Source organism: Andrographis paniculata, unplaced genomic scaffold (genome assembly GCF_009805555.1).
Source record: "Andrographis paniculata isolate CXL003 unplaced genomic scaffold, ASM980555v1 Contig19END, whole genome shotgun sequence".
Taxonomy (NCBI): Eukaryota; Viridiplantae; Streptophyta; class Magnoliopsida; order Lamiales; family Acanthaceae; genus Andrographis; species Andrographis paniculata.
In genome coordinates, this window is record NW_026137479.1 from 942,928 (window position 1) to 958,061 (window position 15,134).

Consider the following 15,134-nt stretch of genomic DNA (forward strand, 5'->3'; position numbering starts at 1 on the left):
ATAAACACACCCAATTGATTTTCTTTTCTGTATAAACTGAGTTTGATTTTAATTTTTTTAATAATTTTTATAAAGATAAATTATTTTTTTATAAAATTTATTTAGATTATTAATAAAATTTTTAAGTAAAAATACTAAATTTAAAATAGGATTTAGATTAAAAAATTATATTTAAATAATATTTAATTTAATATCTTATAAAAATATATACTAACATTTAAATAGTAAAATAGAAAGTAATCAGAAGCCGAGAAGTTCACGTGCTATGCACGGCCAATAAGTACTGGCCAATAAGTACTAGTATATATATTAGATCGTAATAAATTTTTTAAGGTGCGTCTCCCGCCCAGCATCAATTAGATTTGGAGCCATAATCTATCCATTAAAAATTTCAAAGTCCAGTATCACTTTCAGAGAAGCAACGAGCCGCCGCGGACGTCGTAATCACCGGCGGCAAGTGAATCGAAGAATGTGAGAGCCTCCGTAATGCAGGGAAAAGAGTCGGAAGCTATTTTTATGGAGCAATAGCATTTCGCGTGCTTCTTCGTCGCCTTCTTCTGCCTCTTTGTGAGTGATGTTGTCGAGCGCGTGAATATATATACACATACATACATATAATGTTTGGTGGAAATGCAGGTCGCAGATGAAAAACACGTCGATTTTCGTCTCGTTGCATCCAAGGTACTGTTTTTCCTTGGTGGTTAAATACTTTGATCAGAGGCAGTTTAAATCCTGATCACGCAGAATTGAAGGTGTCTTTTTTTCCCCCTGATAATTAGTTATTAACCGCAGTTTTCCGTTATAGTAGTGTAATTATACATACCTAATTGCATACATACACACAGGCATATATATATATATATATAGACATATTCCGTAGGTCCATTTTCCCAAGCTGAAAAATCTCAAGAGTGTATTGGAATTGGAATTATGGAGACAGGCCAAAACAAACTGCAAGTCTCTGTTTCAGATTTCCATTCACAAAATGATACGATTTCCGACTCATCGTTGCCTCGCTCCATTAATAAGAGTGGGGAATTCATCTCCGTCTCGCCGCTGGCGATTTCCCCAGGAAAGTCACCGGCGCGGCGGTCATCTGACTCTGATCTCATCACTATAATTCCCAGCAGCGTTCCTGCAGAGGAACACGAAAAGCTTCCGTCGCCGGGAAAAATACTTCCCCTGGTCGTGGTGAAACAGGATGCATGTATCGAGCCTGCGGAGGATATTGAGAAACTGGCAGTAGCGGAGGAACCTAAAGCGGTGGTGGCTAAGACTGATACAGACGGAGAAGTGGTGAAGTGTAGTGGTGGCGAATACGGACGGCAGAGCTTTATTCCGCGGCTTTCCATGTTGCAGCGAACTGAAAATGACAAGATGGTGAAGAAAGCTGCATTGGGGTTCAGGATTTTTGGGTTCTTGTTTTGCTTGGTCTCGTTTTCTGTGATGACAACTAACATCAATCAAGGCTGGGCTCTTGATTCATTTTATCGCTACAAAGAATTCCGGTTAGGAATGCAGTCTCTCTAAAAGCCATGATCCTCAGTTTTGTGTATAATGGTTTTAATTCTAAAACTGGGATTCTGCAGGTACTGTATGTCGGTCAGTGCCATAGGAATTCTTTACTCAGCAGCTCAGGCCGTAGATTTGTCCTACAATTTGGCCACCGGAAAGCACATTGTGCATTGCCATCAACAATTCCGGCATTACTTTGATTTTGCAGCTGATCAGGCAAGTTAAAACACTAATATTATCTCTATATGTGTGTATTGCTTACTCTTCTGTGGATAATGTTAAAGGTATGCACCGCATATATACTGTATCCGAAGAATATGTTTTCGGATGTGTCTTTTCTTTGTAGTTGATGAAAAGTTAAATAGATTAATTGAATGAATGCTTTCATTCTAAGGCTGAAACGATGTTAACAGGGTAGTTCTCCTATTCTATTCACATAAAACCATGCCTAAAAAGATCACTCTATAGTATTAGCAGCCTCATTTCCTTGAGAGTTCCATGGAACAAGGTTTTTTATAGTGTTACCAGGGACCAGGGACCAGGGACCATCACTTTGTATAACTACTTTCTTGCCCTGCTCTTTTCCCCCCACTTGTTGGCTCACTTTGCCAGTTTCTGCTTAAATTTCAATTCGAAGAGTAAACAATAAATTACTGGCACTGGTGCTTTAAAGAAAAGTATCTGTTTTATGTGATTGTGAGCTGAGGGTGAATTTTGTACCATGATAAAGGAGAGGCAGAGAATCTATTCACTGCCCACACATATAGCCTTCAATGCCTACTACAGTCCAATTTCGTTCCCACATAAAAGGTCTCACATTCATTCTGTGCTTAGTGTGAGTAGTTTTAACTTTTCTTTCACCCTTTATTCGTTGTTACAAATCACTGGCTACTTGCTTTGCCTTGTTGGCAGAAACTAGACCTAATTTTCTTCCTCACTGTTGTTGATATCTTCTTGTATATTACCTAACTCTGAAATCCCAGATTAACATTTGGTGTACATTTAACACAACTGAACATTTCAGTCAGCACACATGGCATAAGATCCATGCATTACATTTAAAACTATGGATCAAATGGCCGGGTGATGGGATGATTAGTTAGCAAAAGTTAATGCTTGCATCTTCTTGTTAGTTTTACTTCATCCCTATAGCTTAGATTGACTGAGAGTCACCCTATCAGGTTCACTAGATTAACTATGGCTGTCTGGTTTTGGTTGCAGATGATTTCTTATCTTCTGATATCAGCCTCTTCGTCGGCTGCAATTAGGGTAGACGATTGGCAGTCCAACTGGGGAAAGGACAAGTTTCCGGCTGTGGCTACTGCTTCCATATCAGGGTCTTTCTTAGGATTTCTTGCCCTGGCCATTAGTTCTCTGATCTCTGGCTACATGCTCTGCACATCCACATCCAAATCGTCGTAGTCATCACATCCATATGATGACACATTTCTCCCCCACATCTCCAGTTGCATGATGGCCTGCTAAAGTCTGGAATTTGTGTTCATTTTAGGGGATGAAAAGTGAGCTGTGGACTGAATGTTTTAACAAGTTCAGACATATATTCAACAGACATTGTGTCTAAGCAACTTTTTAATATGGGTTCAGTGTTATACTCCACAATTTCTAACAAATTTCAGTAAAACTAAATAACATTTTGTGAATTACATGAATGTTTAATTGTTTCAAAATAAAAGGTGCCTCCTATTACTTTTACATGCCAGTCATTTCACTAATTTCAAACCTACATCAAAATTTCAACTTATTTTGAACAAAATGGTCAAATATGTATATTTATGGAAATTTCTAATAATTTCAAACCTACATCAATTTTTTTTTCTATTTTAAAAAAAAAATGATAAATTAAATATTCATTGAAATCTTTAACAATTTCAAACTTTCATTCAATCTATTTTGAACAAAATGATCAAATCTATATTCAGTAAAATCTTTAGCAAGAAAGATTTTACTGAATATATTAAATATATCAATTTATTTTAAACAAGATCAAATATATATTCATTTAAATTTAATTTCAAATTTACATAAAATTTTCAATCTATTTTGAACAAAATGGTATTATCTGCAGAATATTCATTGAACATAAATTTTTGCCTTTTTACAATGGCATGAAACAACCAGGATGCCAAATACAGGCAAAATAAGCCTTCATGACAAATCCATTCAAAAGTTTAATCACAGAAACTTCATGTGCTTAAATGCATATATGCCTGTGTGTAGCCTGCAGTAATGGCTCACACCATTGGTGCAAACTCACTCTACATCAGTGATAATTCAAAGAAATCAGTGAGCAGGAGAAGATCCTAACAATTAGAATGAAAGAAAATTAGGAGGGAAGCAGAAAAGCAATGAAATCTGCTCACCTGAGTTCCAGATATCCAAGGCCTCTGCTTTGTCTGCATTGCCTTCCATCACTCCATCACCATTCTTATTTCCTGCTCCACATCAACACCATCACAGATAAAACATTCTCAACCACACCTACATATATATCCTCAAATCAGACAACTATTATCAATTCAACCAGGGGAAACAAAATTAATTCAAAGCTTTGCATACAAATATATATATATATATTCATTATGGGCCTGCTTTACTTAATAGGATTGCTAGTTCGATTCTACATTGAAATGGTTAAATAAAACTCTTGATTCAAGCCTCCATGGAGATAATAAACATTCAAGCTCTTCACTAAGAGAAGGAAATGTTGCACAAGGCATCAAATAACAGGAGTCTACAAAAAGGTTGATTCAATACTACAAGATAGTCAGTGTTTCATCAAGCTTTGATAACTTTCAAAACAGTGAATATACTCATCAATAATCATAGCAACCAAGTTCAAATTAATACAGGCCCACATGAAGTCGCCCAGATCGTTTATCCCACTGGCTATCGGCTCATGCCCAATAGGCCATATGCTCTCCCAGGCCCGTCCACACATGTTTGCGGGCCAGGTCCAGTAAGCTCACAGTCAGATAGATCGGGCCCATCCAGCCCAACTTGCTGTTGGCCCGTGGTTGCTTAACCGCTCGGAATCGACGATAAAAATTAAGCCGATGTTACATCAAGCTTTGGTGAGCTTTCAAAAACGTTGAATAATCTCATCATAGCAGCCTAGTTCAGATGATCAACACTACGCGTCGGTGCGTTCTAACTGGCACGTAGCATAAATTCATGTAAAAGCAACTGATCCAGGCCGTATGAACCTCGAGATGCATTAAATTTACAACGACTACAAGCAGGGGCGAACTCAACAATGGATAATTGCAAAATTTATTTAATCAAGTTCCCTAATCGTAAAATGTGAATATGAGCATATGACCAATAACCAAAAAACAAACACACGCATACGAGAACTCAAAGTTCATAAGAAATTAGAACGGAATCCGAAACATCAGAGCGGCAACATAACGAAATCTTGCCCGAGTCAGGCGCGGGTGCACAAAGATAAAACGAAACCGAGTCCTGCAAAGGAGGACAGACTACAACCTCGCGATGGTGGGAGTGCTGGCCTACGTTGCCTCCATCGATGAGAATCGGCGAAGTAGAACAGTGACCTAGGGCTCTTATGGCGAAATATATATATATATATATAGGAATGAGATGAATTAGGGGCAGACTTTTAAGTTTGTTTTGAAACGACTTATAAGGCCAAAAATTAATGTAATTTTTTAAAACAATTTTTATTAAAAATATTAAATTCCAAAACCTCCCAAACATAATATATAATTTTTTTTTTTTTTTGAGATTTCATGGATATAATACATGACAAGATCCAGAATAATAACACAAGCTCAATTATTATATAAAATAAATTACATTGGAGTTGCATTGTTCCAATCTTCACCAAAGCGCTTCTGACCATATATATAATTACAAGCTAGCGTAACTAATACATGCAATGTAAAGCCATTGGGAACATTGTAATAAAAATGCATTTTACATGAAGGGTAGGGTGGGGTGGGTGGCATTGGCATGCATAAAGCTGATCAGATCATATCATGTTTATGTTTTTTTATTTTTTATTGTGCACTACCATTATAGATCTGGAATAGAGAATGTATATGTTAATGTGGTGGTCTCCAAATATTGAGTAATTCGATCACCAGGTGGCGGTGGCAGTGGCACTATAACTATATTTGTCTAAGCACCAGCAGTAATAATCTGATCTTGACAAGTCGAGCATCTTTTCTGGACTCATTCTCTCGAGCTCACTTTGTCGCCACGACGCAAAGTTGTTTCGATTCTGCGGATCCGAAGCTATCGGGTGGTCTTCAACCTTGTGAGATTGTGATCTCATTCTCAGATAAAGCCTCATTGTGGCAACACCATCTTCATAAGGATCTTGTATGCCACTTTGAATGTCATAACTGTGTATTGATCAAATCAACTCATTAACTACTACTAATTAAATTACTACTGTGTAATTAAATTATTTACCCAAGGTATGCTTTTGTTAAGTATTTCAATGAGTTGCTGAGCTTGCTTGTTTTCATCAATGGAGGATATTTTGCTGTATCCCTGTAGAGATGGAAAAACACTAATTAACCATATATCATCCATTCAATCATGATTTATTAATTAAATTGGAACAACTACCTACCTGATCAAAATCATTGGATACTCCATTTCCAAGCATTTCAAATCTTGATCTAATCCATGGCCAACAAGGATTCGAGCTTTTCCACCTCTCGACCGGATCTGCCATATCGGCTCTCCATTGCATAAGTACTCTTGAATCTTTCTCTGGACTTGCCTTATTGGCATTGCATCCTTCAAGAATTCCGGTCGTATGCCTGTCGATTCATACCTTAAAAAAACAACATCGAATTAATGACTTCATCGACATAATATGTTCTAGTAGAAGGTCAATCATTAATGAATTAATTACCTGTAATTTGTGACTGGAAGTTGTGGCTTGACATATGTCTGAAAGATTATCCTCTCATGGTCATCAATAAGGCATACTCTTCCACAGAGATCCAAGGATCCATCGCTTCCACCGCCTACCATTTTGCAGGCAAGCGACACCACTTTTTCACGGCTATTATCGATCCTCAGCTCATCTTGAATGCCGAGGTTTGCCATTCGGTAGAGCAGCCCCTAATTCAGACAAGAAATAATTATTTATCAAGAACGCAAATCCTCTCTAGTATCAAAAAAAAGAAAAGAAAAGAGAGAGAGAGGTCGCCGTTGCAGATGTCTTTACATTGTTTCCACGTGAAAACTGACATTTCTCTCGATGAACCTGAAGAGCGTAGCGAGTGCTGAGAATAGTTAAACAAAGATCGCATCCTCGTTCCTTGAATATTCTCTCGCATTCGGCTTTCGGCAGAGGACCTGAGATTATGGATATGCTGTTAGAAGGAGGCGGAGATATATTGAAGATTGATTATTGATGGATTACCTATGAGATGCTCCCTGAGAGATTCAAATGACCTGCAGTGCTTTTGACAAATTCCACAAGTAGGTTCGTGATTTGAATGATAGGATAGCCTCATATGTTCAACCAGATGCTCCATTTTGTTGAACTGTCTATAGCATGCACTGCATTTATTCCTGAACAAAATGTACAACGGTTCATTCATTAATTCTCATGAGTAGTAGTAAATAAATGATAGAAAAATACTTATGACAAAATGCATGTGTGTGATACCCACCTGCTGCTGCTGTCCATGATATATACGAGGCTCTGTAGATATACTTGAAGTGAATTGATGAGGGAAGATATGAAAGTTGAAAGAAAGGTAGTATTTATATTTGATGCTGGGTTGGTCTGTTTGCTTCTTTCTTTCTGTTTGAAAGGATTCCTCCAGTAGGATGGAGGTGGAGGTAACTCCTTACGTGAAATTAAATTTCAATTTCATATGTTATTAATAATAATATATCGTGTCATCATCATCTTCGCTTTCTTTTTTCTTCTTCTTCATCTTCATCTTCATCTTTTATTTTTTTCTCCTCTTCTTCTATATAAAATGTAATGTAATAACTTGTTCTAGCACCCCCCAGACAAGAAACATTCGTGGCAATCCGAATTCTTTGGGCCCCACAAGAATATTGCCTTACTACCATACCCATATACGGGCAATACCAACACCCATTATCTTCATTTTTACTTATAAATTATACTAGTTAGTAATAATAATCATCAATTACAGGAATCTGGAAGTTGCTGTTTTGGTGCTTTGGTTCTACATTAAAACATGTTTCCGATCCCTTTTAGTACTAACTACTGTTCAGGCACTTATGCATATTAATAAATATATCAATACTTGATGGCAGCGTGCTTCGAATTTTAGTGCCATTGGCTGTTCAAAATATGGACATCATGATATAATAAGATATGATGATTCGGACAAGACAAGGTTCATTGTAATCTTTAACTTATTTGTATTGCAAAACAAGTGGCTTTACTTACACTTACACTTGAGAGCAGCTGGTTCTGATTTTAGCACATACGAATTCGACCCATCTTTTGACTGATCTCAAGGTATGGCCACTGCCCCTTCATTCATTCGTTAGAAAGAATATAAGGTTGTGTTTGATAGTTTATGTAAAATTATTTTATAATATATATGTAAAAAAATAAAACATTAAATAAAAATGAAAACCATCATACATACACACCTCAGGATTCTGGTCCAATCCCAATTTATAAATATCAAACCAAATTAACCACTGTATGCATCATCATAAAAACATTAAAGCTGGAACTCTTTGTTTGTATTATGAATTATGATCAAGCTAAGATTCTCAAAAAAATGGCTGCAGTTTTCTATTGAGGAGATGGTTTATTTATTTATTGAAGTGATGATTATGATTATAATTACTGTTATTATTACCTCAAGTGCAGTAGAAAAACAGTAGGAATAAAAAAGTAGGACTATATGTAGTGGCAGAAGTGTAAAAGCAAGTTCGTTCCATAGCATCGACACGTGTATACGTATGGAAACCTAGGGAGGGAATAGGGAATGCTACTGAATGAATATTTATTTATTTATTGGCTAGTGTGAAAAAAGTGACTTTATTAATAATTGATTTGCATTGAATCATCTGAATATACTGCGATAACACATAAAGCATCTTTACACTAAAGCATCTTTTAATTTGTTCCTCTCCCTAATAAAGTTTCAAACAAGACAAGGAACAACAAGAAAGCATATGGTTCTTCAAACCTCAATTGGTCAAAAGGACTTCGACATGCACGTGTGCCTCGACAACTACATCCTCAAAATCTTACTACACACTACACCTAAATTTAATTAAATATACTATACTATACAATACAATACAATACAGCACTATGATTGTTTCTTTGCATGCATTTCTCCTTTAATTCATGTTTTATAATTTGGGAAATTAGAACAAGTAATTTAGCTACATGGATGGATGTAGAGAGTGAAGAAATAGCCAGCGGTGTAAAAAACACTGGTCATGGTCGTGGATATGATGGCGACATGCCCAATTGGGAATTAATTGTGGTCAAAGTTTTGACCGTACTGCTGCTTTTTCTTGCACCATTACCATATCCACTTTTCATTATTTTCACCTACGCACCACATATCAAGTCAAAGAAAAGTTACCACTTTGTGAATGGACAAGATGCTCTCGAGAAAACGATGTCAACTTCATTTGATTTATGCTACTTTTAATTTAACATTCAATATCTTAAGATACAAAGTATTATCTCAAATTTAGTCTTGTCAATATGAAAATTATTAGATTCGATCAAAAATTTATTTAAAATACACTCAGAAAAATAGCAATGGTGATTTTTACATCATAAAAACACTATTATTTAATCTCTTTTTTATGTATCCGCTACATATGCAGACTATCCACATCTACATAAAATATAATTATTAAATTGCTTCAAATTCATATCATTAATCTCGATTTGTGTATAATTTTCATTGTTCCATAATATTATTTTATCATTTGCCTATAAAACTTTGATAGCAATTTTATTTGTCTTTTAGGTTAGATCTTTGAAGTACAATAATATTAATTGGCTCAAATACAGATGTAAATAAATAAATAAAAGTCATACTTTCAATAGAAAATGAATGCATATGACAACCATGCAAATTAATATGATCTATTGCCTAAGAACAATATTATTCTAGATTTGTAATACTGAAGAGAATAAATTTTCAATATGAATCACACAAAAAAAAGTTGATTTATTTGTATTTAATATGTTGTATTACTTGCTTGTAATAGTGAAGTTTTTAAAAGAATTTCATTGCAAAACTGAACTTTCCATCGTCCCTTCAATAGCTTAATCACTAGTTTTTCTTACACAGTTATACAAGTTGATCAAATTAGACGAATGGCTTAGAAAAAGCTGGGAATCTTAAGAAATAAAATAAAAACAAGCGCGATTTTAACAACTGGGCGATGGCTATCTAATTATAGCATGATTCTAAGTGAGAGAAAAGACGAACTACCAAAAATAACAACATACAATACTCAATACAAGTGGAAGTAGCAGTCCATATGCATGTTACCTTCTTACCAACGCAGGACTAAATAATAATAATAATAATAATAATAATAATAATGAATGATATATATATATATATATATACACCACCAAGACAAGACATGCCTAGACATGAGTACACGTACGTGTGTACTAAGTCTGAATACACCACCGCCTTTTACTATGTTCGGCAAAGACTCTTTAAATCTGGAAGTCTCAGTCTCATGGTCAACAAATCTGGCAACTTTAATTAATTTCACCCCTTATAAATATAAATAAATTAAATAAATAACTCGTACACTACTGTTTGTTGATTTAATATGTAATTCAATCTGGGCTTTGCTTATATGTACTAATTGGGTCTAAAGTTGTGAGACGACCCATTAACTACAGATCGGCCCAATTTTAATTTGGGCTTACCAGATTATGGTTATATTATATGGGCCCAATTTTGTCTAAAGGAGAACATAACACAACAGCGTCATCTAAGGAGTAGATCGGCGTCCTGCGCGCCTTCAATCCCATGTACATAGTCGACTACTTCCGGAGAAATGGCAAGGATGGATGGGTGTCGCTAGGCGGCATCGTGCTCTGCATCACCGGAACCGAAGCCATGTTTGCTGATTTTGGACAATTCAATGTTCTTGCTGTCCAAGTAAGTTTAAGATTAATAAGATTATACGACGTCGAATGAATTCTTACATTACATGAATGATAAGTTTCTCCGGGATCGTATTCCCTTCTCTACTCGCAGCATACATTGGACAAGCCGCGTATCTTACCAAGTTCCCCGAGCATGTTAAAGATACCTTGTACGATGCCATCCCCGGTGAGCGCCTAATTTGGTCATATAATGTTGATGTTTGCTCTTGTTTACTCACCAGCTAGCTATATATTCATTCGTAGCTGTAGCATCCATCTTCATCTTAATCTTCCAGTATTTTAGTTATAATGTGTTATTTCTTGGTGGGTAGATTGGGATCGAATGCCAGCTGAGTGCAGAGGAACGGGCTCAGAAAATCCAGCAAACCAGGAATTGAGATGATGATTTGCAGGTAGGTATGTATGTATGTATGTATTTCCTCTACCAGTGCATTGCAACCATAATGTAATGTTTTCAAATACACGTCCTCCCATGAATAATTGTATAAGCTTAAAGATTGCTGCATATCTCATGAATTTATGTGTTTTTTTAGGTGCCAAAACCAGCCACGAAGGTTGACGTTTCCAAGGCAAAAAAAGCCGCCCAAGAGACCAAGCCAGCCGATAAATCTGAGGCGCACTCAAAATAAATATTATAGTTGCTACCTATATCTGCTCTAATTTCCGAATGCGAATAATTGATTAATATTGACGTTGATTTCATTCCGTATGCAGAAAAAGAATCCGGAAGGAGCTACCCATCAGAAAATGTGAAAAGAGGAGTCTGCATAGGTGATCATCGTGGAAGTGCTGCCTGGAAAAGATCCCAGTGACGCTAGATCCACTGCCTGATGAGTCCTAAGGTACCATATTTGATTGCTGTATAAATATTTGTTTAACCTCACGTTACTTGCTTCACTGCAAATAGCATTCTATGTGTAAGTAAGTGCTCAAGCAGAGTATAGTCATAAAGCCAAGTGTGCACACACATTATCATCGTAAAATTGTTGGGCTCTGCCTCTGAAACATTAATCTGGCGCAGCAAGTAGATATGATTCTAGGGTTATACACAAATATATATATATATATATGTGTGTGTGTTGATTATTGTGAAAAGAGGAGTCTGCATCAGTAGAATGGCCTGTGTCTCTGTCCCTACATGAGCTTCCAGTGCAATATTGAGGCCACATCTTTTACCTATCAAAGCCAACCAAAAATACAAAAAAAAGGGCCCCAATGAATACCACAGCACGAAAGCACTGCAAATCTTAGTATCTTATTTGAAAAGCTTCTAGTCTCATTGTACAGGAAAACGTGAGCCATAGAGAGTCACCACCATTGATCCTCCTTACATTTATTAATACCATTCTTGTTTTTTCTTCTTCTCATATTAAGGTAAAATTACAACACAAGGAAAAGGGGGTGGGGGGGATTGATCAATTAGTGAGAACACCGAATGCATGGTTTTAGGTTCATACAGAGAGAGACGGCGAAAGGCCAAACTCCAGCCCCCACAGCTCAAAACTCCCCTTCACAAAATCATAATAACCGCCCTTGAGCGACAGGGTCTTGTTCACCAGCCCTTCTCTAATAAACGGATACGACAACAGATTTCCCAGGGACACATTCACTGCCTCCTGTTGACGCCAATTCCTCGACATTTTTAGTACTTCGTAGTTGACAAAACATTGTTCAATCATAGTGTGCATAGACGTATTGCCTAACCTTTTCACATTGTGCGCACTGATCTCCGAAAGGGCTGTCTTTGGCATCAGCCAAGACTTTGCTCTTGGCAGGCAAGCAAATTTTAACCCAGTCCTCAATGAAATCACTGCAGCATAAGAATGTTAATTTTCTCACCTATCTACTTTCAAAAGCTTAAATAAGGTATTTTATACGTACGTGGAAGAACTTCCATCGTAGGGGAAGGACATGAGACCCTTAATTCCTCCACATGCACTGTGCCCAATTACCACAATTTCAGACACCTGTAAAACATACATTATACATATGCATTAAACTCCTTATGACCATGAGCCTCACCAATCAATTTTCGATTCTTAGCTTGTTTAATTACCTTCAAGAAAAGAACACCATACTCGAGAGCAGATCCAACGCCGGTGTATTTGGTCTGTTACAGCAAGTGACATTAATTTGGAGTTACACACATATGGTATGGATGAAAGCAAATGGACTTTGTAGAGGTGATAAAGATGAAGATGAGGAGCACCTTGTCATAGGGAGGGACCATGTTGGCAATGTTGCGGACCACAAAGGCTTCCCCTGGCTGCAAATCCAGCACGTGCGACGGACACACCCTCGAGTCTGAACATGCGAACACCATATACTGCATACACACATAATTTAAATACATTCATGTACATACACACGACTAAGTAGCACTTGCATGCACAAATAGATGTAATTATAATTATATATATATATATTATTGTTGTGTGGAAGAAAGGTTATGTACCTTGGGGCTCTGACCTTTCGCAAGTTCCCCGTACAAGGCTGGATTTTGCCTAAATCATAATATGTGTGTGTGTGTTTGTATTCACACATATATGTGCAGCCAATAATGTGTCAGAATTCATTTGAATAGTTAGATAGCTCTTCTAAAAAATTTAATATGCATCTAATTAATTCTAGTAGGATGGGGTTGGAGTTGTTTGATTAGATTCATTACTCGTATTTCTCTCTTTTGAATTTGATGAAGCCTTGTTTCAGCCTCTCTACCGACTCCGATGCGATGGCAGCACTGCCATCTGTTGTCTTCAGCTCTGCCGTAATTTGATCAATCTTCGCGGCAGCCACAGGCCCCAGGTCTCCTTTCTCGCTGCATTATATACGTATATCCCAATTGAGTTATATACAGGATATGAGGCCAAGAGGCACTTGAATATAGGTATGCGATATGTATGCTTACATCAGAAGTTTCTGAAGTGCAGCAATGGCTTCCTCGTAGGAGTCTTTCCCCATGTCTTCTTTCTGCACTCAGTTCACATGTTGCATGCATTACGATATGATTCGTACAACTCAGAAAATTAAGAATATGAAACTAGTTAGAATTCAGTGTATGCCTCGCTGTGTGTGCTCTACATGGATGACGCCCCTTTGGGGAAAATTAATTCAAGTTCTCTCTCTCTCTCTCTCTCTCTCTCTCTCTCTCTATATATATATATATATATATATGCTGAGAGGAGCCAAATAATGTGACATTTGGACAGCTAATTAATGGCATGCATGCAGATTTATGATCACCTGTGCTAACGGAGAAATTCATGTGAACATGTCACCAAACAAAATAATTAATAATAATGATGGGCAAGTGTGGCCTAGCAAGGACAACTAAACAAGGTCATCCACGTCTCCCAACAACCTCTGCCACGTGTCATCAAACTGTGGAGGACTGAATCAATTGGACGAGTAATAGATTAGTCAGTTAGTGTGCTTAATGCTTCCATTCACGTGGTTACTTAGTTATAAATCTTATCATCAAACAACTCTTGCAGTTCGTCATTCTCAAATTCAAGTCAGCATGCATGTAAATCAATGTACATTATATATAGAGAGACAAGTGTATGTGCGTACCAGGAGTGGGTGAATAACGGGAGCGGGAGCGGCGAAGACAGGCTGATTTCTGATGAGGGATGGTGGTGGGGTGGCGGCTGCAGAGGAGGAGGGGGAGCCAAGCCTGGCGGTGAAAATGGGGCGGGATGATAGGCGGGAGTGGACGAGGTGAGAGGCGAGGCAGCCAGTAATGGTCGACATTGCGCGACGGCCCCTATGCAGGAGTGTATTATATATTGAGAACAAGGTAAGGTGCAGGCAGTTGTCCCAATCTTGTAGCAGCACTATGAAGTAAGAAGCATGGAGTGCTGAGGATGGGATGGATACCCATTGGGATAATGAAAGCGAGAGCTGGACAAACCACAGCTATTGCCGCCATGCACTTGCAGATCAGATCAGGTTTGTGTGTTGCCCGTTCAATTTTCGACATGGACCTTTAAAATATACATATACATCAAACAAAATGAAAACCCATGTAAGAAAATCAATTAAGGTGAATCAAGAATATATATATATATATATATATTGTGTATGTTACATAATCTCTCTTAGCCATTACCGTCCTGTAACTCCTGTTCAGAATTTTTATATTATTCTCTAGCTAATTCTCCACGGATCCCTGTAAAGAAATGATTTTGTTCAATTAATAGCTGGTGAAATTTAATTTACCGATCAAAATCTATAAAATGATTAATTCACATGAAACAGGGTAGCATATGTATGTATGTATGTATGTATGTATGTGTAAATGGTAATGTAGACCTAGATATATATGGGAGTGACACGTATGAGTTTGTGAAGATAATAATGGAAGGATGTGACAAATGGCATACATGGTGAGAATATGTGACTTACTGACCTCGTAGATGATGTGATTAAAAGATAAGGCCCTATCATAAGA

At 37.1% G+C, this 15,134-nt stretch overlaps 3 protein-coding genes, 1 long non-coding RNA gene and 1 other non-coding gene across 8 annotated transcripts; 2 read left to right on the top strand and 3 right to left on the bottom strand.

Moving 5' to 3' along the window:
* The first annotated feature begins 363 nt into the window (after positions 1 to 363).
* On the top strand, positions 364 to 3,228 carry LOC127244358 (CASP-like protein 4A1). Of its 3 annotated transcripts, none has more exons than XM_051264849.1 (5): positions 364 to 567; positions 637 to 752; positions 846 to 1,508; positions 1,590 to 1,731; positions 2,737 to 3,228. In XM_051264849.1, the coding sequence occupies exons 3-5, from the start codon at positions 931 to 933 to the stop codon at positions 2,935 to 2,937; spliced, it is 921 nt and encodes a 306-aa protein (XP_051120806.1). In that variant the 5' UTR covers positions 364 to 567; positions 637 to 752; positions 846 to 930; the 3' UTR covers positions 2,938 to 3,228. The 3 variants fall into 3 exon arrangements, with proteins under 3 accessions (XP_051120806.1, XP_051120814.1, XP_051120823.1); XM_051264857.1 differs by having other exon boundaries at positions 868 to 1,508; XM_051264866.1 differs by lacking the exons at positions 364 to 567; positions 637 to 752 and having other exon boundaries at positions 785 to 1,508.
* A 1,322-nt stretch (positions 3,229 to 4,550) lies between these two features.
* Positions 4,551 to 4,646, bottom strand: LOC127244577 (small nucleolar RNA snoR128). Its single transcript, XR_007837249.1, has one exon. It is a non-coding gene; the product is annotated as a small nucleolar RNA snoR128 (small nucleolar RNA).
* A 708-nt stretch (positions 4,647 to 5,354) lies between these two features.
* LOC127244462 (RNA exonuclease 4-like) lies at positions 5,355 to 7,451 on the bottom strand. Its single transcript, XM_051265021.1, has 7 exons — positions 7,194 to 7,451; positions 6,941 to 7,092; positions 6,743 to 6,873; positions 6,425 to 6,636; positions 6,137 to 6,343; positions 5,974 to 6,054; positions 5,355 to 5,903 (listed from the first exon to the last, which is right to left on the bottom strand). Exons 1-7 carry the CDS (start codon positions 7,208 to 7,210, stop codon positions 5,636 to 5,638), a joined length of 1,068 nt encoding a protein of 355 aa, XP_051120978.1. The 5' UTR covers positions 7,211 to 7,451; the 3' UTR covers positions 5,355 to 5,635.
* A 3,080-nt stretch (positions 7,452 to 10,531) lies between these two features.
* LOC127242792 (uncharacterized) lies at positions 10,532 to 11,744 on the top strand. Its single transcript, XR_007836890.1, has 4 exons — positions 10,532 to 10,673; positions 10,773 to 10,847; positions 10,993 to 11,073; positions 11,215 to 11,744. It is a non-coding gene; the product is annotated as an uncharacterized LOC127242792 (long non-coding RNA).
* On the bottom strand, positions 11,629 to 14,514 carry LOC127242773 (beta carbonic anhydrase 1, chloroplastic-like). Of its 2 annotated transcripts, XM_051262471.1 has the most exons (11): positions 14,255 to 14,403; positions 13,925 to 14,072; positions 13,590 to 13,651; positions 13,350 to 13,499; positions 13,137 to 13,185; positions 12,891 to 13,007; positions 12,738 to 12,791; positions 12,563 to 12,648; positions 12,386 to 12,491; positions 12,139 to 12,297; positions 11,629 to 11,857 (listed from the first exon to the last, which is right to left on the bottom strand). In XM_051262471.1, the coding sequence occupies exons 3-11, from the start codon at positions 13,640 to 13,642 to the stop codon at positions 11,816 to 11,818; spliced, it is 816 nt and encodes a 271-aa protein (XP_051118428.1). In that variant the 5' UTR covers positions 13,643 to 13,651; positions 13,925 to 14,072; positions 14,255 to 14,403; the 3' UTR covers positions 11,629 to 11,815. The 2 variants fall into 2 exon arrangements, with proteins under 2 accessions (XP_051118428.1, XP_051118424.1); XM_051262467.1 differs by lacking the exon at positions 13,925 to 14,072 and having other exon boundaries at positions 14,255 to 14,514.
* Positions 14,515 to 15,134: the final 620 nt, after the last annotated feature.

Coding starts and splice junctions, on each gene's coding strand:
- LOC127244462 (XM_051265021.1), bottom strand. Junction 6,055..6,136: donor TATCCAATGATTTTGATCAG/GTAGGTAGTTGT, acceptor CCATCTCTACAG/GGATACAGCAAAATATCCTC. Junction 5,904..5,973: donor TTAACAAAAGCATACCTTGG/GTAAATAATTTA, acceptor ATCAATACACAG/TTATGACATTCAAAGTGGCA.
- LOC127244358 (XM_051264849.1), top strand. CDS start 931: ATGGAGACAGGCCAAAACAAACTGCAAGTCTCTGTTTCAGATTTCCAT. Junction 1,509..1,589: donor TATCGCTACAAAGAATTCCG/GTTAGGAATGCA, acceptor GGGATTCTGCAG/GTACTGTATGTCGGTCAGTG. Junction 1,732..2,736: donor TTGATTTTGCAGCTGATCAG/GCAAGTTAAAAC, acceptor TTTTGGTTGCAG/ATGATTTCTTATCTTCTGAT.
- LOC127242773 (XM_051262467.1), bottom strand. CDS start 14,434: ATGTCGACCATTACTGGCTGCCTCGCCTCTCACCTCGTCCACTCCCGC. Junction 13,500..13,589: donor GCACTTCAGAAACTTCTGAT/GTAAGCATACAT, acceptor TATATAATGCAG/CGAGAAAGGAGACCTGGGGC. Junction 12,649..12,737: donor ATGGTGTTCTTTTCTTGAAG/GTAATTAAACAA, acceptor TATGTTTTACAG/GTGTCTGAAATTGTGGTAAT.